The following is a 26,056-nucleotide window of genomic DNA, read 5'->3' as shown; positions in this document are numbered from 1 at the left end:
TTTGGTCCCTGGGTCAAGAAGAGCCCCTGGAGAAGGGAATGGCTACTCACTCCATTATTCTTGTCTGGACCACCTCATGGACCAGAGGAACCTGGCAGGCTACAGTCCATTGGATCACAAAATGTCAGACACAACTGAGTGACTAACATACCTCAACATAATAAAGACCATTTATGAAAAGCCCACAGCACAATCAGTGGTGAAAAAAAAAAAAATAAAAGCTTTTCTTCTGAGGTCAAGAACAAGCAAGAATGTCTGTTCTCACCACTCCTATTCAACATAGGTATGGAAGTTCTAGCCAAACCAATTAGACATGGAAAAGAAGTTAAGTCCTCCAAGTTGAAAAAAAAAGGAGCAAAATTACATCTGTTCAGAGAAGACATAACCTTATGTGTAGAAAACCATCAAGACTCCAGACTCACACACTCACAAACTATTAGACTAATAAATGAATTTGTCTAAGTTTCAGAATAAAAAGTCAATGCACAGAAATCAGTTGCTATACACTGATTAATGATTTGGAAAGAAAATGAAATTCATTGGCAACAGTATCAAAAAGAATTAAATACTTCAGAAAAAAACCTAATTAAAACTTGTACTAAAAACTGTAGAATTTAAAGAAATTAAAGAAGACATAACTAAATGAAGAGACATCCCATGTTTGTGACTTGGAAGATTAATATTGTTAGCATATGTATACTAGAACTACCATACGACCCAGCAATTCCATTCCTGGGTATATGTCACAAAAAAACAAAAACACTAATTTGAAAAGATACGCACCCCTCAATGTTTGTAGCAGCAATACTTATACAATTGCCAAGATATGGAATAAACCTATGTCTAGGGCTTCACAGGTGGTGCCAATTGTAAAGAATCTGCCTGCCAATTCAGAAGACATAACAGATGTGGGTTGAATCCTTGGTTTGGGAAGATTCCCTGGAGAAGGGCAGGGCAACCTGCTCCATTATTGTCCCCTGGAGAATCCCCATGGACAGCAGAGATGGGCATACTATAGTCCATGGGGTCACAAAGAGTAGGACACAACTGAGCACCCACGCATGCACGCACATAAAGAAAAGGAGTATTGATTGCTAGAGTGAAACTTGTGTAGTTGCTTCAAAAACCCAAGTGTATTTTGCTTTGCAGGCTTTTGTTGTTGTTGTCTGGTTGGCTGGTTGGTTTTTGTTTTGGGGTTGGTTTTTGTTGTTTAATGTTTTTAAAAATCTGAGTTCATTCACTAACAGTTCCTACCAGGGGGCGCTGCTGGCCTTTCTTTTTTATATCCTTAAACCTTCTGTATATTGAAATCAGAAAGCTCAAGTTATTGGTAAATGCTTCAATTCACATTATTTCATTTGATACATTAATATTTGCCTTATCCAGGCACTGGATTTTTTTGAATTTATGGATGAGTAAGGAGCAAAACTGACCATCTGTTTCCTACCTCAAAACCCAGGCTCCTTTTGCAGCCTACCGCATCACATTTTGCTCCTGTAATACCTACAAAACCAAGTTATACAGAGGAAAAAAAAGCTAAAATAAATTTTGCTCAAGGCTGGCCATTGTACCGCAAACAGCAGCTCTGCTCCTGGGTAGGTAGTTTGTCTAAATTCGAGTGGATGAAAACAGTATTCACTGTGTTGCTTATTGTGCCCAGGTACCTCTGAACAAGATTGATGTATATATATATGGTGACCTGGACAGCCTTGATATTTCCCTTTGTGTACACTTTGCGCTTAGTCTTTCAGTCATGTCTGACTCTTTTGTGATGCTATGGACTGCAGCCTGCCAGGCTCTTCTGTCCATGAGGATTCTCCAGGCAAGAATACTGGAGTGGGTTGCCATGCCCTCCTTCAGGGATCTTCCCAACCCAGGGATCTAACCCAGATCTCTTGCATTGAAAGAGGATTCTTTACTGTCTGAGCCACCAAAAAAAGCCCATGGATAATGGAGTGGGTAGCCCATCCCTTCTCTAGGGGATCTTCCTGACCCAGAAATTGAACTGGGGTCTCATGCATTGCAGGCAAAGTCTTCACCAGCTGAGCTACCAGGGAAGCCCCTTGTTTAAGCTCTAGACAGGTGTTTGCCTAAGTCAAGAGATACCTTCTCCAGGAGATCTTCCCCACCCAGGGACTGAACCCACAATTTCTGCAGTGGCAGGTGGATTCTTAACCAAAGCACCACATGGGAAGCCCAACTCTATAGATGGATACCACCATCAGATTAATTATATTATTTGCAGCTGAAGATGGAGAAGCTCTATGGTGGTGGTAGTTTAGTTGCTAAGTGAGACTTAGTTGCAGCATGCAGGGTCTTTTTTTATGGCATGGCTATTCTCTAGTCGCAGCCTGAGGGTTTAGTTGCCCCACAGCATGTGGGATGTTAGTTCCCTGAGCAGTGACTGAACCTGCTTTCCCTGCATTGGGAGGTGAATTGTTAACCACTAAATAACTAGGAAAGTCCTGATTATATTTACCCTTCAGCAAGGGTAGTTGGATGGATAACAATTCTGCTTCAAAGATTTCTGTGGTCATAGCAAAGCAAAGAATAGAGATTTCAGCCTCTTTTTTTCTCTTGATGGTTTAGTGCTTCAATTTGTTCAGCATTGTCCCCAGTGGTTTCTAAAGTGCCTTTTTCAGACTTACACTTTAAGTTTAAAGGATTCTGACAGCAAATAATCTTTGACCTATAAACTCATGTCACACAGAACACACTAGAGCTCCGTATATGTCGCATGTTTAACTTCCAGTTCTAGTTTAAAGATGAGAGCAGTTCCTCAGAGAGCAGTCACTGAGTTAAAAACAATGATAATGCTGACTAAGAGTCAACTGCTCTTTTAAGTTAAGAGACTCCATTTTAGGTTTATGGAAAAAAGAAAAAGCAGTTTTAGATTGGGGTGAAAAGCAGAAATGCAGAGAGTTCCCACAGGCATTTCTTCCTCATACACAGCTTCCCCTGTTTTAAACACATTGCATTAGTTTGTTTTATTGGTTACAACTGATGAACAAATTTTGCTATAATATTATGAACTGAAGTCCATAGACTACATTAGGGTTTACTTTTTATGTTCTATATGCTATGGCAAGCTTGGGCTTTCCTGTTGGCTCAGACAGTAAAGAATCGGCCTGTGAGGCAGGAGGCTGGGGTTCAATCCTGGGTCAGGAAGAGCCTCTGGAGAAGGGAATGGCTATCCACTCCAATATTCTTGCCAGGAGAATTCCTTGGACAGAGAAGCCTGGTGGGCTACTGTCCATGGGGTTGCAAAAAATCAGACACGACTGAGCAACTAACACTTTCACTTTCATAATGATATGAATTTGATAGGGATAGAGTAAGGGGACAAAGTAGGTAATTAAATGGTTAATCCCACTGGGGATTGTAAGTAAAAAAGTATGAGACTGGGAAACCCCTGTATGTTAATGATTGCTTAAAAAAGCAGGTTTGCTTAACTACAAAACCAAGCAGGGTTGTTTAGCAACAAAACCTTGCAAAACAGAAGCATTGAGACATCTCTCAAAACAATAGAACGATGGCATGAGACCCACATCCCACCTAGTGAGCTCAGTAAGTTAATGACCCCCTAGGACAACCTCTCGGCACATATAAAAAAACAATAAAATGGAAAAGTGACATTCAAAGTGAAAGACCCTCATGGTCCTGAGACTTGAAACAATTTTTCCATAGTGCCATGACTGTCCTGGCTTAACCACGTAGGGACAAGAAAACTCCCCAGCCTGACATGAAGGCAGAGCTGACTATGGAAGCTTGACATCTACTCAAGAATGAGGAAAAAAAGAGGTATTTCCCCCCTCCCTACTTGTCCTTTGATTATTAATATAAAACTATAGCCCACTAAGTTCTCAGGCACAGCACCCTCTCATCCACCCACTTGTTAGCCTCACAAATCTCCTATTCTAATAAATCACTTCTTATCTATCACGTTGCCTCTCACTGGATTCTTTCTGTGCTGAGACATAAAGAACTAGAGCTCTTGAGAATCCCCCAAAACACCACCTAATAGTTTTAAATCCATCATTATAGAATCACAGAGTATAGTTTCACTGTCTTAAAAATCCCCTGGCCTCCCCAATTCATCCCTCCCAATCTCTCCACCTTGGCCCTTCTGACATGTCTTTTCAACATTTCCATAGTTTTGCCTTTACCTAAATGTCAAATTGTTGCAATTTTACAGTATGCAGCTTTATTAGATTGCCTTCTTTCACTTAATAACCCGTATAAAAGGTTCTTTTTATTTTTTTTTCACTTGAGAACTTTTCTTTAAGTCCCTGAACATTATGTCATTGTTTGGAGAGTCTACAGTGTGTTTAGCCATTTATATATTAACAGGCATCTTGGTTGCCTCCAAGTTTTGGCAATCAAAAATACAGCTGCTATAGACACACCTGTGTAAGTCTGCATAAACATCAGTTTTCAACTCATTTCTGTAACTGCCAAAAAGTGAGACTGTTGGATCACCTGGCAAGTATATTAATTTCATAAGAAACGGACAAACTGTCTTCTAAAGAGTCAGCTTTTTATTGTCACCACTTGGTGAAACTTCTAAATCATTTCAAGGATCAAAATAATTCACCAGGAAAGAAATTTTTGTTCATCAAAGACCAATTTATGCCATTACTGTCTTGTTTTAAGAATCTGTTTGTAAACTCTGTTCCAACTGGACCAATCTCAGTGTAGCAGATCGTCAGGGTTGAAATCTTATCACCTCACAAAAGTCCAAAAAAGGGTGATGTAGACAGGTGATGATATATTTGCTGCTGCTGTTGTTTAGTCACTAAGTCCTGTCCAACTCTTTTGTGACGCCATGGACTGTAGCCCACCAGGCTCCTCTGTCCATGGGATTTTCCCAGCAAGAATACTGGGACTGGGCTACCATTTTCTTCACCAAAGGATCTTCCTGGACCGGGGATTGAACCTGCCTCTCCTGCATTGTCAGGCAGGTTCTTCATCACAGAGCCACCAGGGAAGCCTGATTATGTATTTAAGATCTTTCAAAAATAAAAATGGAGTAACTATAGTTCACACATACAAAATGGAGCCAGATGGCCTTAGGTGGAGGTAGTTTCAGATGCATTCTTGCATCTGAGAACTTGCAGATGCATCACTGAGAACTTAAACTTTCTGAATTATATCAAACTCAAGACCATCACCAGACATTTTCAAAACAGTATCTGCAAGCACTGCCAGGTGCAAATATAGTTTCAAAGTGCCTCCCTCCTACACCTGCAAGTGTGTAACCATTTTGAAACCCAAAAAAAACTCCTGTTTAAACAAGCATTCTTATTTCTTCCCAACTCTAGTCCTAATTTCTGACAATTTATATAACCTTATAGTTTTGACCTTTATAACCTTTCCTCATTTTGTAGCCTCAGAACGTAATAGCCTGGGGTTTTGATCTGTGTATGATCTCCTGAGAACAGTGGTGTGAACAAGCCACAAATCAACACCTTTTAGAGTAGGTTTGTGTGTGGGTGGCTACACACAACAGGGTTTCTGTCCTCAGGGGTCTTGGTTACCACGGGTTGAACCTCAGAGAGACAGAGCCTTGTCCCCATCTCTGCTAGGCCAGGGAGACTCGCAGGCTGTGGAGATTTATGCAGACGTTCTCCTGCTCTGCTAGGAAGGGACCCAGCGTGGCAGACAGCCTGAGCAGAGGGCTGTCCTCTTAGATCCACTGTTAGTCCACCAGGTCCCCATGAGGCGTTTGGCAGGTTGGAAAGGAGCCAAAGACCCTTCAACCGCAGGCATCCTGTTTTCAAGTGTTCTGAGTTTCTTTTCTGCCTCCACATCATGAGAAATGAAACACAGGAAGTGGGGCGTAACATCTAGGGTGGAGCGCAGAAGGTGGAGGGTCGGGGAGGGAGGGTTATCTCGTACCATCTGGGGTACCATCCGCTCTATGGGTGTAATTTTCCAGGCCCCGCATCCGGTGTCTCCTTTGGCAGACGGTTGGGACCTGGATGTGGGAGATAGCCGCAGATCTATCTGCGAGGAGGAGAGGGATGTGGTCACCCCACAGGTAAGCTAGAGGCACCGGGAGAGGGCGGTGGTCGCAGCCCTGAGACGCCGCATCCCCCTGTTTGGCCACTTCTGATCCAGAGCAAAGCCATAGTGAAAGAGAAACCGCTACCGAGAGAAGAGAAAGAAGAAATTGCCTTCTTGGTCTCTAGCAGGTTGCAAACTCTCCAGGGCTGTCCCAATACGGGGTGAACATCTGGCCTAGTTGCGTGATTTGAAAAATATTTGACTTGATTTCTCCCCAGATGGCTGTGCGCCTAAGCCGCCCTCTTCATAGGAGTTTGCAGAACTTTAGTGGGTGACTGGGAGATTCCTTAGGGTAAGCTCTGCGGTCTAGGGATTAAGGGCTTTGAAAGGCTGAGAGAGGGCAGCAGGTGTTCTTAGTGACCTGTTTCAGGGTCTTTCCCCTTTTTATGTCTCTGTCTGCCTCTCTCCCAGGATTGTATCTTAATTGAAAAGTTGAGATCCCTTTGGAACCGGCCTGAATTCTGCTCCTTTCCAGAAACACAAAGGTCCCAGTGTTCTTGGGGAGACTTTTCTTTCCGTTTTGTCTGAAGAGCCTTAAACTCCCGCTGACAGAATAAGGGTGTGTTAAAAAAAAAAAAAAAAAAGGGCTCCCTTCCTGGTGTCATGCAGGTTAAGTGTGTCACCATTTTCATAATGTATTGCTTTTATTAACTGAAATTTCAGAAACAAAGACCTGATTGAGAAGAGGCGTTTTTTGGCTGGATTGTGAGAGCCCCAGCTTGAAGATACAGATGTAGCTCTGAGTTGTGACTGACACACTTAAAAAAAAGGAGGAAGTTTATTTAACTTTTTAAATGTGAGAAGCCATGGGTTCATTACAGAGCTTGTTTCTCAAGCATTAAAACTTCAGTTGATGAGAAGTGAAGTGTGTTAAGCAAGGATTGGTTGCACAAACACAGGAAAGGGAGGGAGGGAGATCTTGAGGGTGACAACAAGATTTCTCGGGATATCTTGAGGCCACAGGAATGTCCAGGTGTTGCTCTGTCCTTTTGTGTGGTACAATACCAAGATACAAAGAAGTTCTAATTCTTGAATTCTGAAATCAGACCCTCTCCTTCCAACTCTATTTTTGTATGCTGAACACTTCATTATAATTATAATGATCACTCTATTATAATTTCAATTTGTTGTTGCTCTTAGCTCTGTCAAGTTTTCAGTGGTACTATAAACCGTAATCTTTTAAAATGTCCCTGTCTTGACTAGACACCAGAGAAGACACTAACCTTGCCTCAGCCATTCTGGAAAATCCATCCAGACCTCTCCCACACAAGCCCCAGGTCCCTGCTTCATCCTCTTCATCAGAATTCGCAGAGCTTTTGTTTCTCAGCACCTACCATAGTAGTAAACAATCTGCAGATATTTGGTGACTGGATAAGAAGTGATTAGTAATGCAAAAAATATGGAAAAAATGAGGCTGCCACTCTGACTAGATACATTACACAGCTGCTACAATAGATAACCTCCTGAATTTCATTGATAGCACAGTGTATGTTTACTTATCACTCATGTAGCTGTGAAATATAGGAGGTTCTAGTTAGAATGCAGCTTTCTTCCACGTGGAAATTCAGGGACATAAGTTTCTTTTATCTTGAGGCTGTGCTACCTCTAAGGTCTCCTTGTTGTTATTGTTTTTTCATGAACAGACAAAGGCAAAGGTTTTTGTGAAGATATGTCTGAGCTTAGGTGGCCTCAACCTGCAGGGACTTGAAACAGGACTTTGGTTTCTGGCCAGAGATTGAAGTTAGGCCAAGTGCTGAGTCCTGGCTATTAGGATTCATTTCCAGAAAATGAATTTCCACAGAGAAACCAAAACTAGTGAAACAAGTGAGACATTTATTAGGAGGGAAAAGAGTACATGTGCGTAGGCACACACTGGCAAGCCCAGAGCGTCGGGTCCTTGTGGTAGTTGAATCACTTTTATGCGATTTTCTTCTGGGTTTCCTTTGGCCAAACGTCTTGCTTTGGCTGATTCTGAGTCCATATTTGGTGTATATCAGTGTCCTCCCACGTGTGTGCCCACATTTCCTAGCCAAGATGGCTTCTAGTGAAGAGGCCTGTGGACAGGTTGACATTACTCCTTTTTTGATCCACAAAGAGCCTTGCTGCAGGTGTATTCTTGGAAAGGTCCTCTGGACCTTGAGAATGAGAAAAGTACTATCTCATTTCTGGGCAGGGCTTAGCTCCTCCTCCTCTTTATCTTGGGGTATCTATCCACAGGGGACAGAGTCCAGCTGTACAGCCCCGAGTCCATTTAGCTCCTGCCTCATGTACATTTCCAACAGTACAAGAGATGACTCTAAACATGGCCACCTGATGTGAAGAGTCGAGTCATTGGAAAAGACCTTGATGCTGGGAAAGACTGAAGGCAGGAGGAGAAGGGGATGACAGAGGATGAGATGGTTGGATGACATCACTGACTCAGTAGACATGAGTTGGAGCAAGCTCCAGGAGATGGTGAAGGACAGGGAAATTTGGCGTGTTGCAGTCCATGGGGTCACAAAGAGTTGGACATGACTGAGTGACTGAACAACAAAAACATGTACATTTTTGGAAGGTCTGCACCCAGTGACGTAGTGACATGATGCTGTTCAGTTGCTAAGTCACGTCCAACTCTTTGTAACCTCAAGGATTGTAGCATACCAGGATCCTCTGTTCTCCATTATCTTTCAGAGTTTGCTCAGATTCATGTTCATTGAGTCAGTGATACTATCTGACCATCTTATCCTCTGGCACCCCTTTCCCCTTTTGCCTTCTGAAAAGACCCATCATCAGGGTCTTTTCCAATGAGTAAGTTCTTCACATCAGGTGGCCACAGTATTGTAGCTTCAGCAACAGTCCTTCCAACGAATGTTCAGGACTGATTTCCTTTAGGATTGACTGGTTTGATCTCCTTGCCATCCAAGGGACTCTCAAGAGTCTTATCCAACACCACAGTTCAAATGCATCAATTCTTTGGTGCTCAGCTTTCTTTATAGTCCAACTCTCACATCCATACATGACTACTGGAAAAAACATAGCTTTGACTAGATGGATCTTTGTTGGCAAAGTAATGTCTCTGCTTTTTAATATGCTGTCTAGTTTGGTCATAGCTTTTCTTCCAAGGAGCAAGCATCTTTGAATATCATGGCTGCAGTCACCATCTGCAATGATTTTGGAGCCCAAGAAAATAAAGTCTGTCACTGTTTCCATTGTTTCCCCATCTATTTGCCATGAAATAATGGGACTGGATGCCATAATCTTAGAGTTTTGAATGTTGAATTTTAAGCCAGCGTTTTCACTCATTTTCATCAGGAGGCTCTTTTGCAATAGGAGGTGGAGTCTAAACTGAGAGGTTGCTAGTTTCTTTTCAGCCAAATGTTAAAGTAAGTTCCTTTCAATTCACATTTCCTGCTTTGCAACGACTGAGAAAAGGTACCACCAAATCCTTTTTTTCAAACAGAAACATGACATCAACAGAGGTGTTTTTGAAAATCTTAGAGACAGACCCTACCTATAGAGAGAACACAGAGGCGTGGAGATCTGGTAAGGTTAAATTGATGAACTTTGACAAAACAAAACGGGAGTTGGGGAGGAGAGTTCTTATACTACTGATCACTGACAGCATAGTAGAAATTGTGCTTTAGAGGTATCAGTACTTCACAGTTAACCTCCATAGAAGGAGAGATGTTTTGAGGGACTAGAAGTGGGTGAGAGGGCAGGTGTGTAATTGTTATGTTAGTTATTCTGCTACTGGATATGTTACTTAAATATTACTGCACAGTGAATTATGTTATAGGAGGTTAAGAGAAAAATGGTCTGTGGGTTTTGTTTTTAATTAGTCTTCGTATTTTCTCCAGGTTGCTGGCTACTTGCATTCTGGCAACTCACATTATGATGTTAAATAACAGATGATTATATCCCAGAGGGATGGCAAACAGACACCAACAATTTTGTAATACATAAACTAATAAAAGTTACCCATACCTCCTATATAGCACAGGGAACTCTGCTCAATATTATGTAACAACCTAAGTGGGAAAAGAATTTGAAAAAGAATAAACACATGTATATGTTAAAAAAAATTAACCATGACACTTATGCTGTAGTCTGTTTGAAACTAATAATAATATATTTGGAATCTGTTATTTGTTAGACACAGAGCTACAAAGACAAATTGTATTTAGACCCTGCCTGCAGGGCTTCATCATCTCAGGGACAGACAAATGAGTTACTACAATTTGATGCGATTTGTACTACAAGGTATTTAATAAAACCTAGAGAATTGGTGATGGCTTTACTTGTGAAGTGACTTTTGATCTGGGCTTTGAATGAGTAGTCACATTTTCTGGAAGAAATATGAGTACAAGTCAAAATTTTGTGTTCCAAAAAAATCTAAATAAATATAAAAGTATATTTTCTTACCCTTGGGGATAAAACTGTCCTGAAAAATTTTCTTTTGGAATTAAGGGTAAATGTGATTTTCAGTGATATCGTTAAGTGTTTCAGATGAAATCTATTGAGGCTCATTTATATGTTCAAATGACTTTCCCTTTGTCTTTCCCTCTGGCTTTCTCCAGCTTTTCCAAGTGGTTCAGTGGGTAAAGAATCTGCCTGCAATTCAGGAGATGCAAGTTTGATCAGTGGGTGGGGAAGATCCTCTGGAGGAGGGCATGGCAACCCACCCCAGTATTCTTGCCTGGAGAATCCCATGGACAGTGGAGCCTGGCGGTCTATAGACCATGGGGTCACAAAGAGTCAGACCTGACTGAAGTGACTGAGCATTCATACACTGTTTCTCTCTTGCTTTATGTCTCTCTCTGTCTCATGGGATCTGGTGTACTTCTGTGTTCTCTCTCTCTCTCTCTTTTTTTTTCATTCTCTGGACTTTTGATTATAGCACATCTTCAGCTAAGCTTTATATCATCCTACTTAGAATACATTACCAAAGTAGTTTATATAATGTGTCTTACCAGAAATTTTCAGAAGTGATCATAAAAATGAAATGAGCATCTTTTAAACATAACCATTTTAGTTAAATTAAGGGATTTCCTGGTGGCTCAGATAGTATAGAGTCTGCCTGCATGCGGGAAACCTAAGTGTGATCCCTGGGTCAGGAAGATTCCCTGGAGAAGGAAATGGCAACCCACTCCAGTATTCTTGTCTGGAAAATCCCCTGGAAGAGGACACCAGTCTTTTCTGTTTATTGGAGTCTAAAGGCAAGAATACTAGAGTGGGTTGCCATGTCCTCCTCCAGGGGATCTTCTGGACCCAGGGATCAAACCCGTGTCTCTAATGTCTCCTGCATTGGCAGGTGGGTTCTTTACTACTACTGCAAATTGGGAGCTGAGAATTAATTTATTGTTCTCTAAAGAGACTTTGATAAAATCATGAGTAATTATTGATTTTTAAAAAGTCACCTGCAAAAACTGAGACTATTGGTGTATAGATCCTTTGTAATTTATTTATTTCTATGTTTAAAAATTTTAATCTTTGATAATTTAAAAGCAGATGTAGAGTTTGAAAGTAGGAATTGGACCTAAATCTATCCACCAGCAAATTCTTTAGCATTTTTAGTTTATATTAAATTTGATGATAAAGAGAAAGAACATAGCTTATGCATGTTTGTTCTTCAGTCCAGTAGAAAGAACACTTTTTATAGCTTTTACTGAACTTCTATTTTCTGCTAAAAATTTGCATTTCCTTCTTTCTTCTCCCATTCTCCCCTCTCCCTGAACTTTACTTTTTATCTGGGACAATCGGATATTGAGGTTCCTGAAACACAGGGCTCGTGCTTAATGCTTAATGCTTAATGAAAGCAAAAGTTCTTGCCAAATGTTGATGTTTTACTACCTAAGCCACGTAGGCGAAACTACTTGAGCAGCACAAAGGTGAAATCTATTTTCTTTTAAATTTAAACTGTCCTTGTAAGTTAAATAAGTTTTCTAGGACATGAAAGTAAAAGTTAAAACCAGTAGACCAGTAATTATGCTCCAATTAATATAAATAAATAAATTTAAAAAGCAAGCATCATTCAGTTCAGTTCAGTCACTCAGTCATGTCCGACTCTTTGTGACCCCATGAATCATAGCATGTCAGGCCTCCTTGTCCATCACCTACTCCTGGAGTTCACTCAGACTCATGTGCATCGAGTCGGTGATGGCATCCAGCCATCTCATCCTGTCATCCCCTTCTCCTCCTGCCCCCAGTCCCTCCCAGCATCAGGGTGTTTTCCAATGAGTCAGCTCTTCGTATGAGGTGGTCAATGTATTGGAGTTTAAGCTGTAGCATCAGTCCTTCCAATGAACACCAAGGACTGGTCTCCTTTAGGATGGACTGGTTGGATCTCATATATTAATGCATCTATATGGAATCTAGAAAAATGGTACTGATGAACGTATTTGCAGGGCAGGAATGGAGACACAAGGGAAGGCGAGTAGGACAAACAGAGAGTAGCATGGACATATATACACTACCATCTGCAAAATGGATAGCTAGTGGGAAGCAAATTGAATATTCAAATTAGCTTATCTAAAACTCACATATTAGAGTTTAAAAAGGATCCATTTACCCACTTCCAGCTCTTCTCTGAGAATGTAAAATTTAATCCAATCCCAAACAGAATTCCTTCTTTGTTTATCAGGTTTTGTATGAGTCTCTGTAAATGAAACAGAAGAAATGACTGAATATTGAATCTGTCTATCTGTTGCTGGTTTGCATTCTTATGTTCATCCTCTGAAACCCAGTTCAAGTATCACCTCTTCTAAGAGGCTTTTCCTGACTCCCTGTTGGAGTTAATTAATCCTTATTTGTGATATTTCTATTTGTTCATTTATATATTACTATATACAAATGTTTATATTTATATTGTTGTATTCATTAAATTATATTTATCTTGTTTACATGTCTATTTAGTCTCTCAGATTGTGAGCTTCTTGAAGTCAAGGTTGATATTTTCATCTGCATAGAACCCTTAAGGCTAAAGCACAAAGATCTTGATGTGGCTAGAAGTCAGTGCTAAGTTGTATTAAAGTATTTTACTTAATTATTTACCAGTTCTTCCCCATCTTGAATAAGCAGTGGACTGGATTCTCTTGTGGAACAGTCAGCTGGACTGTCATTCCAAGATTTGGAAGATTCATGAAAATACAAGCATTTATCTCGGATTTGTTGCCAGTGCATTGGGCACGTTAACAGAACTGGTCTCTCTAAAGTAAGAAAGAAGGGGAACAATAAAGTAAGAAAGAGGAAGAAGAAATAAATGTTATGTTTCTAACCTGTCCCCACCCCACTAACACTAACCACGCATGCACTAGTCATCAAAAATTCAGGAAAGACTTTGATCATCGCTGTGAGGACAATTATGTATTTAGAATTTAATATAACTGTGACGCTTTTGAGACCATTGTTCATTCTGCTACTAAGATTTGAAAAATGGTGACCAGTTAAAACACTAACAGACAGAATAACTTGTTCAAGTCCACACACGCAGATGGTGATAGAGACAAAACTCTTTCTAGGGTTCCTTAAATTCCTCACCAGTGCTCTTTCTACTCCATGGACAACAATATCAAAATCATCTAAAAAATACACGAAACAATATACTTGAAAGCAAATAATAATTCATAAGTTAATGGCAAATACCATGGAGAAAAATTATAAAAACACTCTAATGCTAAATTATATATTTGCCTATTCAGTTCAGTTCAACTCAGTTACTCAGTCTTGTCCGATTCTGTGAACCCATGGATTGCAGCATGGGGCTTCCTTGTCCATCACCAACTCCCAGAGCTTGCTCAAACTCATGTCCATCGAGTTGGTGATGCCATCCAACCATCTCAACCTCTGTCATCCCCTTCTACCTTCTTCCTTCAGTCTTTCCCAGCATCAGGGTCTTACTTTGGTCAGGGCTCTGTGATGATCTAGAGGGGTGGGATGGGAGGGTGGGAGGAGGCTCAAGAGGGAGGGGATATATGTATACTTATAGCTGATTCATGCTGTTGTATAGCAGAAACCAGCACAACACTGTAAAACAACTATCCTTCAATTAAAAATAAATTAAAAAAATAATAGTCATCCTTTTGGTATACACTTTTAGTTTTGACAAATACATATAGTTGTGTAGTCACATCACGATCATTATAAAGAACAGTTCCGCCCGCACCCACACCTTTGTAAACATTGCTTTCCTCTCTGTCCACCCTTTGATAAAAACTGATCTGTTATCTTTTCTTATACTCTTGCTTTAGAAGAATGTTGATGGAGTCTGACTTTTTTAACTAAGCATCGTGCATTTGAAATTCATCCATATTGTACTGTGTTATCAATAGTGTAGTTTTAAGAAGGAGAGATATTATTTACAAGGACTCCTGCAATAGGAAAAATGCTCTAAAAAAGGTCCTCATTTTATAAATAGGTCAAGAAGTGGGTTGGACACTTGTGGGGGAAGAGAGCATGAACTGTAAAGAGTAGATGATAGCCTGAAGTTAGCACTTCCCACTTTGTGCCAGGGACACGAACTCATGGTCACACATGAGCTATGATGCATCTCACTTCTCTTTTTAGAGCTTGTTTACATTTTCAGGCAAGCCAGAGTTTGGGGATTTGGATGGGAGAGTGAGCCTCACTAAAATTTAACAAGCCAAAGAAAAATAAGAAATGAGCAATTGTGAATATAAAGTCAAGTTTTTCTTTTCTCCTAGTACCAAGTGGTATTTATTTATCTTTCTATCAGCTGAAGGATATTTGAATTGTTGCCAGTTTTGGTGATGATGAATAAAAAGGTAAAGCGAAAGCCACTCAGTTGTGTCTGACTCTTTGTGAGCCCATGGACTATACAGTCCATTGAATTCTGCAGGCCAGAATACTGGAGTCAGTAGTCTTTCCGTTCTCCAGGGGATCTTTCCAAGCCAGGGGTCGAACCCAGGTCTCCTGCATTTACAGGTGGATTCTTTACCAGCTGAACCACGAGGGAAGCCCGATAATGAATAAAGTTAATATAAATATTCAAGTCTAGGTTTTTGTGTAAATGGAAGTTTTCATTCCTCTTGCATAGACACCAAGGGATTCTTACATTGCTAGGGCATATGGTAAGGGTATGTTCACCACACCTAACTGCCAAGCTGTTTTCCAAAGTGGCTATACAGTTATATTTCCAACAGTTCATGAGAATTCCATTTGCATCTTTTCTTCCCTATCACCTAGTTTTGTTATTTTGTTTTACTTGCCACTCTGATGCACATATTGTGGCAGCTCACTGTATTTTACTGTTTCCCTAATGACTAGTTATGTTGGTTTCTTGATTGGTGGCAGCCAACAGGGAAGTCATAGGAGCTGCCTAGGGCTGCTAGATTCAGCAGTCACTGGGGTGAAAGGAGGCCTTAGTTCCCAGAAGCCTGCTGGGAACCTGGTGTCACAGGAGTCACTTGGGTCACTGGAGCTGGCAGGCACCTGGGAGAGGGGGGCCTTGGTTTGTGAGTCTGCAGGGAGTCACACAGGGCTGCAGGAGCCAGAAGGATGGGGAAGGCAGATCTGGGATGTGTAGTGAAGTCAGGTGCTGTTTTACTCCCCTTTTCCCATGGGGAATGGGTCTCTCTCTCTGCTGGACTGCCCAGTCCTGAGGGAAGGGTTTTGGGGGCCTGGTCCCCAAGAGTTCACCAGGAGCCAAGTGTCACAGGAGCCCCACCTGGAGCAGCTGGAGTTGGCAGGTGCAGGGGGGAGACAGGAGCCTGGGCTCCTAGATGCCCACAGGAAGCCCTGGGTGGAAGCTGTCTAAGGCTGCATTATCTGCCTGGAATTGCTAGAGTACACAGGAGCTGGGATGAAGCAGGGGGTGGGTGTACCTGGTGCTCCTTGCTCTGGGGAAGGTATTTTTAATGTGCAGATACTTTTCAAATTGATATTTCTACTGGGAGGAGAGTGGATGTGACTTCGAGAAACATTTTCACTTCTTTCTCATCTCTTTGCCTTTTTAACTTTTGCCTTATTTACTTTTCTTACCTTATTGGCACTCACAGAAACTCCAGTAAAATGTTAAATTAGATTGGTGAGAGCAGACATCCCTGCCTTGTTCCTGACCTTTGGAGGAAGGCCTTCACTTTTTCACCATTAAGTATCATGTTAGCTGCCCTATTTCTATGAAAAGTGAAAGTTCAGTTCATAATTTGTTGGGCTTTTTTATTTTGGATGACATACGTTTTTCCATATTTTATGTCATACTTATTGACATGGTCATATCCATTTCTCTTCTCTTATTCTGTTAATATGATGAATTATAGTGATTAATTTTCTAATGCTCTTCTCAGAACTTCTAACCAAATTTATTATTTATGGAGGTAAATCTGGATTGTTTGTATGTTTTGTTTTCATTCTGATTTCTACTCTTTTCGTTTCTTACTCTCTTATTAGCTCTTCTTCCAATAACTGGAAGACTCTCCAGGGGAAAAAGCTTCAGTTTCTCTTCTCTCTAGTCGCTTTGGGGCCATGTCCATGGCTGTCTGTCCTGGACATGGACCTTTTGTGAGAGAGTTTGGCAATAGGGGAGGTGAGGTACAGCAGACTTTACGTGTTGATTCTGTGATAAATTTGTTTTTCTTTCTAATACCTCCATGAGATTGAGATTATGACATTTGTATTTACAGGCAAAGGTCTCCAAAAGAAATGCCTAGCAATTACCTCTTCTGTTACACCTGCCACGCTTTGCTGCTGCATCCTGATTATTCTTATACTTGTAGCTCTAAATGTGGTGACACTTTCCGTTCTTCTGGCAGGTGAGTTACCTGTTCTCCAAACCGTACCATGTTCTTTGCACATTCACATTGTCAATAAATATTTATTGAGCTCCATTATGTGCCAGGGTGTGTGAAACGCTTGAGGTGTATCAGTGAACAAAACACTCCTATTCTATAAATAGCAGGAAGATGCAGATATTATAATATAGGGTAACAGATTGAGTTGAATGTTAAGTGTCCAGGGCAAGCCTCCTTGAGAAAACGACTTTTCAGCAAACTTGAAGGAGATGAAGAAGCCATTGGGTATGTGGGGAAAGCATTCCAGATGGCAGGAACAAGTAGAATGAAAGGAATAATCTCCTGGCAGGTTTGAGGAACAGCATGGAGGCTTTCCTCCATGCTGAAGGAGGAAGGGAATGAGGTGGAAGTAACAGGCTTAAGCAAGGTGGGAATGAGGAAGAGTAACGGGCTGGGGGTCAGGGAGGTTACAGCCTAATGAGTCAGGTAAAAACTCTGGCTTTTAATCTGAGTGCAGTAGCGGGTATCAAGAAGAGGGAAATTGTAGGAGAGGAATGCCATGATCTGAATTTCATTGTAGAATAATATTTTGACTGCTACATTGAGAATCATGTAATGTGTATATTTATTAACATAATAGTTTTCATAGAACATTCTATTCTAAGGCAAATCCTCAATATAATAAAATCACTTGGGAAAAGCCTCTTTCACTAGTTTGTACTCAGCAAGTGATCACGGATCTCAATATTCCATTTTCCCAGAAACCAAAAAGGAAAAATGACCTCAAAAGACTTCTTTTGGCAAGCAGTGAAGTGCAATCAAATTTCCAAATATTGAGTAACAGTTGACATTTTATAAATGACTAAGGCTGATAGCATTCTAAGAGGCATTAGAAATACACTTGAGAATATGTTCCTGGAAGTAAAATGAGAGAAAATTATGTAGTGGGTGGTGCCAAGATACATATAAAGGAAAACTATTCATTCAGAAAAACAGACAAATTTGGGCTTGGAAAACATTTCTAAGAGTCTACCTATAGAAAGTAGCCCCTGTTCAGATTTTGAGAAAAGCAAAAGATTATTAGCCAAGGCCATGAAAGTATAAGAGTCTAGCTGTTCTTTGGCCATGCTTTTCTTCAAACCCCTCATTTTGGAATTTTGTTATACTGTACCTACATATACATGTACACATGTGTATATATGTATATATACATATGTAAAAAAAGACTGACCTCAGGGTGGTAAGTGTAAAAATAGATAAAAGGGATGAGAAAATTTATTTGTTATGCTTCACTGTGTCTGTCCAACTTTTAGTGAGAAGCAGAGAGACAGACTTACAAGTTGTGTATGTCACCTGCCCAAAAGGATGGATTGGATTTGGGAATAAGTGTTTTTATTTTTCTGAAGACTCAGAGAATTGGACATTGAGTCAGATATCCTGTACTTCAGTGGGAGCTGTTCTTGCTCAGTTTGAAACTGAGGAGGAGCTGGTAAGGAATATTTTTGGATCATGTTCTTTGTTAAATACTTAGCCCCTGAGAAGGATATAGGCCGCACAGGGTGACAGCTGAAAGAAGAGGAAGGATCCCATTCCAGGCAGACTTGGGGCCTTGGAGTGCATATTAGTGCCTGATATTTCTTGGGCATGTTCTCTGCCTGGAAAGCTGTGAGACAAATTAGACACATTCTCTCATGTAATCCTCATAGTTAACCTTCACATTAGATATATTGTTCCCATTGTAAAAAAAGAAGTATGGTAATCCTGTAATTTATCATCCAAACTGGGACATCTTGGGGAGTGAAAGTGACAATATTATGTTGGAACCACAGGCATAACCTGGGACTTTCCCGGTCAAATTGAGATGTGTGATCACTTTAATGTAATTTAGGATCAGACACATTTGAGTGACTTAAGCTGAGAACTGGGGACTAGTCTTCTCCCTTCAATGTCTAAGCTTCTCAATCTTACCAGGCTGTCATCCAACGAGAGAAGGCTGGGGGGAAGAGGACTCAAGGGTAAAATGAAGGAGACATGTGTTTTTGCTTTCTGTGTTTTATAATAGAACTTTCTGACAAGATACAAAGACATTTTTGACTATTGGATTGGCCTTAGCAGAGAATCATCACATCATGCTTGGAAGTGGACAGACAACTCTAAACTTAATGTCCCGTAAGTTTTTAGGCTGCCTTCTATTCTATGTAGTTATGGGTGTGAGTTGTATTTATGGGAATGTAAATTTCATATCATGGAAAGTTTCCTGCACTATGATGTAAGAAATAGAAGTCCTTTGTATGCTCTTCTGTTTATTAGCAGTGCCTTTGGGAAAAGTTTACATATCATGTTTTCAATTGAAGTCTTTAGCATGATGATGACATTAGACATAGTTCTTCTGCTTTCACGCACTGACTTAAACTGTGCTGAAATCCATATTTAGAATGTAGAGAGAGCAGCTGAGGTACTCTGGGGTCCTATAGTCTTGGAAAGCCACTGAAGAATTGGTATCCACAGACCCTCAGTCCACTCTGCCAGCTGCTGTGTTATTCCTAAAAGGTATGTTGTCAGGGACCCAGAGGGAATCCCTCCTGTGATAATTTATCCCTGGAAGAAACTTAGTATCTGAACACTTCAGTGGAGAGGTCTTAACTGTAACCATTACACTGGAGCAGACAGAATAAAAAGGGGCAATAGCTTCCCTCAATCAAAGCCAAGCCCATTTAAGAATTTACTAGTAAGTACATAATTTTATTTTCATATGTTTATGAAGCAGGTCAAGAGAACACTGAAAATCATCTTCATTGAAGGCCAATGAAAATAATTAATAAATGATCAAAACTAAAAGAATAGAGAAGAGTTTTATTTGAGCCAAGCTGAGGACTAGCCTGGAAGCCCACCTCCCAGATCACTCTGAGAAACTGCTTCAGAGAAACAGGGTTTCTAGCCCAGTTTTATATTTTGTCAGAAGAGAGAACATTAAACAAGTCAGGGTCACATTCCTTCAAGATTTCAAGGATATTTCTTTTTTTAAAAAATATAAATTTATTTATTTTAATTGGAGGTTAATTACTTTACAGTATTGTACTGGTTTTGCCATACATCAACATGAATCCAAATGAAAAAAATAGACCAGCACATACAGAGCGGGTCAGTATGGCCTTGGCACCTGGGAAGGGAGTCTTATCATTGAAGGAGGACCAGCACTAGTGTCCCCAGAAGAGAGACATTTAATTTTTATTTTTAACATGGACATTTTTTATTTCTGGTCAGTGTACCCTTTTCTTTCGTCATTAAAGCAAAAGTAGAATATATGTTTGATAGGCCACAAACAGGCTGTTACAGATGGCCTAAAATTCAAGTTTACTCATGTGTAAGCCAGAATGACTTCCCTATCTTTCAATATATGCAAATGTCTTTTATCTCCACCCATGGCAGCAGTTCACCTGGCTGCAACAGCAAGCGCTAAATAACTAGTCAACAACATAACTGGATTTGGGATGGGTGATGATAATCTGATATTCAGGTAGGGAGTATGAGAGTATATAAGGAACTAAATACAAAAATGATGTATATATATTATACTAAGAAGCCATATGAAGACAGATTTTCACTTTTCTCTGGTTCACATTAAAAATACCTGGAGTGGGGGTGTGGAAGAATATGAGGAGGAAAGAATGCAGATGTCCAACCTGTGCTTTTTAATATTTTTGTGTTTGGTTTTAGATTTGTCATCCAAGGAACTGGAGAATGTGCCTACCTGACTGACTCTGGAGTTAGTAGTGGCAAGAGATACGTAATTAGAAAAAGGATTTGCAGCAAGACAAATAGTAATGTCTCCATATCCTTAGATGCATTATAAATTACTATATATAGTTGCTGCTGTACTGCCTGATCTGCTGAAAATTTATCATAAAAATTGATCTATAATATTTGCTAACAGCGAAGAAATAAGCTATTCTTGAATGATACAGGGATTTGGAAGAGCATAATTCTAAGTATTAAATATTGTATGTGCTAAGTTGCTTCAGTTGTATCTGACTCTTTGTGACCCTATGGACAGTAGCCCACCAGGCTCTTCTGTCCTTGGGATTCTCCAGGCAAGAATTCTAGAGTAGGTTTCCATGTCCTCCTCCAGGGGTTGAATAATATGAGTTGATACTTTTATCTGAACCCGATAACTGTGAATGGATAGAGAAGCCTGACATTCTGCCGTCCATGGGGTCACAAAGATTTGGACATGACTTAGCGACCAAACAAAAAATATGAATGAATTCCTCTTTTGTTACATAGACAGCACTTTTCTTTGCAAACATGGGACCATAAAAATGACTATGATAGCTGAAACCATACAAAATGTTAATGAGAACTTTATAACTGGTTAACATATTCAAAATTCTCTTACTATCAGTTACAGATATATAGGGAAATTTTCAAAAGCACTAAGACTAAGGACTCCCTGGTGGTCCAGTGGCTAAGACTCCATGCTCCCAATGCAAGGGGTCTGGGTTTGACCCCTGGTCAGGGAACTAGATCTCACATGCCACAACTAGAAGGTCTCATGTGCTAATGATTCCCACATGCTGTACAACAAAGTGAATCAGCTGTACAGCACATGGAATCTTTAGTTGCACCATATGGAATTATACTCCAATGGGGAAAAAAAACAACAACTCTTTAACGCAAAAAGCAGAAAAAAGAAAAAAAAAATCACAGAAAGTGGCAAAAAAGAAAAGATTCCACGTGCTGCAAGGAAAATTGAACATCCCATGTGCCATGACTAACATGTGGTGCAGCCAAATGAAGTTTTAAAAAATTACCAGGGCTAACATTTCTTTTAGATTTCGTATTTTAAAACAGAATTTGAAACACTGAAAAAAAGCTTTTTACACTTATTCTCAGTGTTCATGTTTTTAATTAGTGTGTAAATAAATGTATATAAATATCAATTTTTGGGCACAGAGGAATTCCGGGTGGGGTGAGATTGCCTGCCGACTCTCTGTGCGGTCGTGAAGGTGGGTGCGGGGGTGCCTCATGAGTGCGGCGCCCCTCGTGGGCTACAGCAGCAGCGGCTCCGAAGATGAGGCCGAGGCCGGGGCCCAAAATAAAATTATTAAAAAAAATATATCAATTTTTTATTTAACTTTACTAGATTTAAAACACCCTGCTTTTATCCCACTTAAATCACAAATAGTTAAATACTTATACTAATGAAGGCTGTGATACCCAAATCTCAGAACTGTTACATATTATTGAGTTTTAAGAAACAAAATGTTTAAAATTTTTACAGCATTAGCTACACTGTACTGATGAGTCCCCAAAAGGATGAAATAGCAATTTATAATGCATTCTCTCTTTCTGTGTTATTGGTTGGCCAAAAAGTTTCTTCCAGTTTTTCCATAAGATCTTATGGAATGGAAAAACATGAATGAACTTTTTGGCCAATCCAACACTTCCATTTCTCCCATCTCACTTGTATATTTCTCAGTTTCTTCTTTTGTAAAAAATTTTGATTTACAACTATACTCCAGTAAAAATTGTGTTGCTGCTGCTGCTGCTGCTAAGGCGCTTCAGTCGTGTCCGACTCTGTGCGACCCAATAGACGGCAGCCCACCCGGCTCCCCCATCCCTGGGATTCTCCAGGCAAGAACACCAGAGTGGGTTGCCATTTCCTTCTCCAATGCATGAAAGTGAAAAGTGAAAGTGAAGTCGCTCAGTTGTGTCCGACCCTTAGCGACCCCAAGGACTGCAGCCTACCAGTCTCCTCCGTCCAAGGGATTTTCCAGGCAAGAGTACTGGAGTGGGGTGCCATTGCCTTTTCCTAAAATTGTGTTAATTTCAAGTATACAGCAGAGTGAATTAGCTATGCACGTACATGTGTGCACTGTTTATAGACTATTTCCCCTATAGGAATTCACACAGTATAGGGTACTGTTCCCTGTGCAATATAGTATGTCCTTGCCAATTATCTCTTTTGTAGAGAGTTGTGTTTATATGTCAATCTCAATCTCCCAATTTATCCCTCTCCACTCTTTTACCACCAGGTAACCAGAAGTTTGATTTCTCTATTTCTGTTTTGTAGATCAGTTCGTTTGTACCGTTTTTTAGATTCCATGTATAGGTGATATCTTAGGATGTTTGTCTTATCAGTTTCTTCTTGTTGTGCAGTCCCCTAGTCATGACTGAATTTTTAACGACCCCATGGACTGCAGAACTGGAGGAGAAAATGGCAATGCATGCCATTATTCTTGCCTGGAGAATCCCATGGACAGAGTTCCCTGATAGGGTTGCAAAGAGTCGGGCACAACTGTAATCACTTGGCTTGGCATGGCAGACACTGCAGAACCCGAGGCTGTGTGATTCTATGCAACTTTGACAATATTTAGTTTTGTATTTATTTTTATATATTGTATACTTATATTTTTATACATACTTGAGATTATATCTTCGTTTTATTTTTTTATTGTCTTACAATCATTTTGCCTCAGGTTTTCTAAGATGCCTAGACTACATCTAGCTCAGTTCTATATTCTCAGAGGCTAGTATAATGCCTCAAATACTGAATATGATATAAACATACCTGTGAATATAAAATGCTGTCCACACTATAAGATTCTTTCCTATTTTCTTGGTTTCTTCTACTTTTTTTAATAAAGAAAGCTAAATTTCCACAGAAATCTGGAAGATAAAGTAAATCAATTAATAGATTTTGTGTTGATAAACTTGATGTGATTAGCTTACAAATGATGTTTGAGTCAAATTGTGACCCTAACCGACTTAGTATTCTTTCACAAACTAGTTTTCAAGCCATGTATCTAAAGCATACATTCCATCTTTTAGCTATGAACTTTATAAATTAAATAGCCACTGAAAGCAGAGTTTCTTCACATGAAAAATAAATACAATTACTAGTTTCACTGGATAGGCTCCTCTCTAGTTGCAGTATGGGGCTCCTCTCTAGTTGTGGTATGTGGGCTTCTCACTGCAGTGGCTTCTCTTGTTGCAGAAAGTGGGCTCTAGGGCACCAGGGCTCAATAATTATGGTGCACAGGATTTGTTGCCCCAAGGCAGATGGAATCCTCCCAGACCAGGGATCAAACCTGTGTCCCCTGTCTTGGCAGGCAGATTCTTAACCACTGGGCCACAAGGGAGGGCCAATAAAGAGCTTTCTTCCATCATTGCTCTATGGAAATAAAATTGAAAATAACAGCAATTATTCTGGAACGTCTAAGTGATGACAAGTCCATTGACACTTTCCTACTGGTGCTAGCAGAAAGTCAAGGAATGGAATGAATCAATTTCTAACACATCAGTGGAAATCACTACTGACTGAATTAATCATTCAAACATCATGTAGAAACAAGCTTGTAAAATTACACAGAAACACATCTACATGATTTGAGACTTACCCATTCTTCCTCTTTAAATTTATTTTGCTTCATTCTTTATCTTATAACCAGAGGGATTATTCCAATCCAAAGTGTGATCTGGTCACTCCTTTGCATAAAATATTTTAATGACTTCTCCTTTATTCTCAGTATACCACCCAAACTCCTAAGGGTAATCATGGTCATATAATATAATTATGTCACTGCCTCCCCCAAATATAAAAAAGAAAAGCCTCCTAGAATTAATGAGTGAGCCCAGCAAGATTACAGGATACAAGTCCAAGACACAAAAAATTAATCAGATTTTATATACTAATAGTTAACCTGGAAACAAATGAAAAACACAGTAGTATCTATAATCATTCCTAAGAAATGAAATACTTATGTACAAAATTTAAACATTTTCAGGATATGAATGCTGAAATTTTTAAATGTCAATGAAAAAATGAAACAAAACTAGATAAATGGAGCTGAAGACTGTACTTGTGGATTTGAAGGCTTTGTTGTTGCTGTTGTTCAGTCACTAAGTTGTGTCCAACTCTGTGATCCCATGGGCTGCAGCATGCCAGGCTTGCCTGTCCTTCACTGTCTTTCTGAGTTTGCTCAAACTCATGTCCACTGAGTTGGTGTTGCCATCCAGGCCATCTCATCCTCAGTCACTCCCTTCTCCTCCTGCCCTCAATGTTGCAGAATATCAGAGTCTTTTTCATTGAGTTGGCTCATTGCATCAGGTGGCCAAAGTTTGGAGCATCAGCTTCAGCATCAGTCTTTCGAATGAATACTCAGGGTTGATCTCCTTTAGGATTGACTGGTTTGATCTCCTTGATGTCCAAGGGACTCTCAAGAGTCTTCTTTAGCACCACAATTCAAAAGCATCAATTCTTTGGTGCTCATCCTTCATTATGATCCAACTCACATAATCCATACATGACTACTGGAAAAAACATAACTTTGACTATGTAGACCTTTGTCAGCAAAGTGGTGTCTCTGCTTTTTAATATGCTGTCTAGGTTTCTCAGCTTTTCTTCCAAGAAGCAAGTGTCTTTTAATTTCATGGCTGCAGTCACTGTCTGCAGTGATTTTGGAGCCCAAGAAATAAAATTTGCCACTGTTTCCATTTTCTCCCCATCTATTTGCCATGAAGTGATGAGATCAGTTGCCAGGATCTCAGTTTTGTGAATTTTGAGTTTTATGCCAGCTTTTTCACTTTCCTCTTTCACCTTCATCAAATAGCTCTTTAGTTCCTCTTTGCTTTCTGCCATTAAGGTGGTATTATCTACATATCTGAGATTGTTGATATGTCTCCTGGCAATCTTGACTCCAGCTTGTGGTTCATCCACTCCGGCATTTTGCCTGATGTACTCAAGTTAAATAAGCTAAGGTGACAATATACAGCCTTGGTGTACTCCTTTCCCAATTTTGAACCAGTCCATTGAAGACTTAACTGGTAGTAAAATATCAGTTTTTCTCAAAGTGATCTATAGGTTTTATGCAACTTTTTTCCAAAATCCAGTAGGATTTTCATAGACATAGACTATAGACAAACTCATTTCTGAATTCATATGGAAAGATATAGGGCCTAGGATAACAAAACAACCTTGAAAAAGAAGAGAAAATTGGGAGGAATCATTTTATATGATTTAAGTCTTACTATATTTTTAAGGACATTATACAATGTTGGCAAAGTGCTGATCACATAGATTAATACAACAGAATAGAGAACCAATAAATAGACCGTTGCAAATATGACCAATTAAATTTTCACAAGCGTATCAAAGCAATTCAGTAACTAAATGATTTGGAGGACTTGGGCATCCACTAGCCAAAAATTTAAAAAATGAACTTTGACCTAAACCTTACATCTGAAACCAGTATTAGCCCCCAAAA

The 26,056-nt window shown here is 39.9% G+C and overlaps 1 protein-coding gene across 1 annotated transcript in view; it reads left to right on the top strand.

Moving 5' to 3' along the window:
• The first annotated feature begins 9,446 nt into the window (after nucleotides 1–9,446).
• The window catches only part of CLEC2D (C-type lectin domain family 2 member D), a 38,075-nt gene continuing 21,465 nt past the window's right edge, over nucleotides 9,447–26,056 (top strand). The window contains exons 1-5 of the mRNA XM_002687838.7: nucleotides 9,447–9,588; nucleotides 16,683–16,811; nucleotides 18,104–18,279; nucleotides 18,853–18,959; nucleotides 20,508–20,611. Of these exons, the coding sequence (XP_002687884.2) occupies nucleotides 9,510–9,588; nucleotides 16,683–16,811; nucleotides 18,104–18,279; nucleotides 18,853–18,959; nucleotides 20,508–20,611 (595 nt within the window). The 5' untranslated portion in view covers nucleotides 9,447–9,509. The remainder of the gene's footprint in view (nucleotides 9,589–16,682; nucleotides 16,812–18,103; nucleotides 18,280–18,852; nucleotides 18,960–20,507; nucleotides 20,612–26,056) is intronic.

Source organism: Bos taurus, chromosome 5 (assembly GCF_002263795.3).
Source record: "Bos taurus isolate L1 Dominette 01449 registration number 42190680 breed Hereford chromosome 5, ARS-UCD2.0, whole genome shotgun sequence".
In the NCBI taxonomy this organism is placed as follows: domain Eukaryota; kingdom Metazoa; phylum Chordata; class Mammalia; order Artiodactyla; family Bovidae; genus Bos; species Bos taurus.
This window is presented reverse-complemented; position numbering and strand designations above follow the sequence as displayed.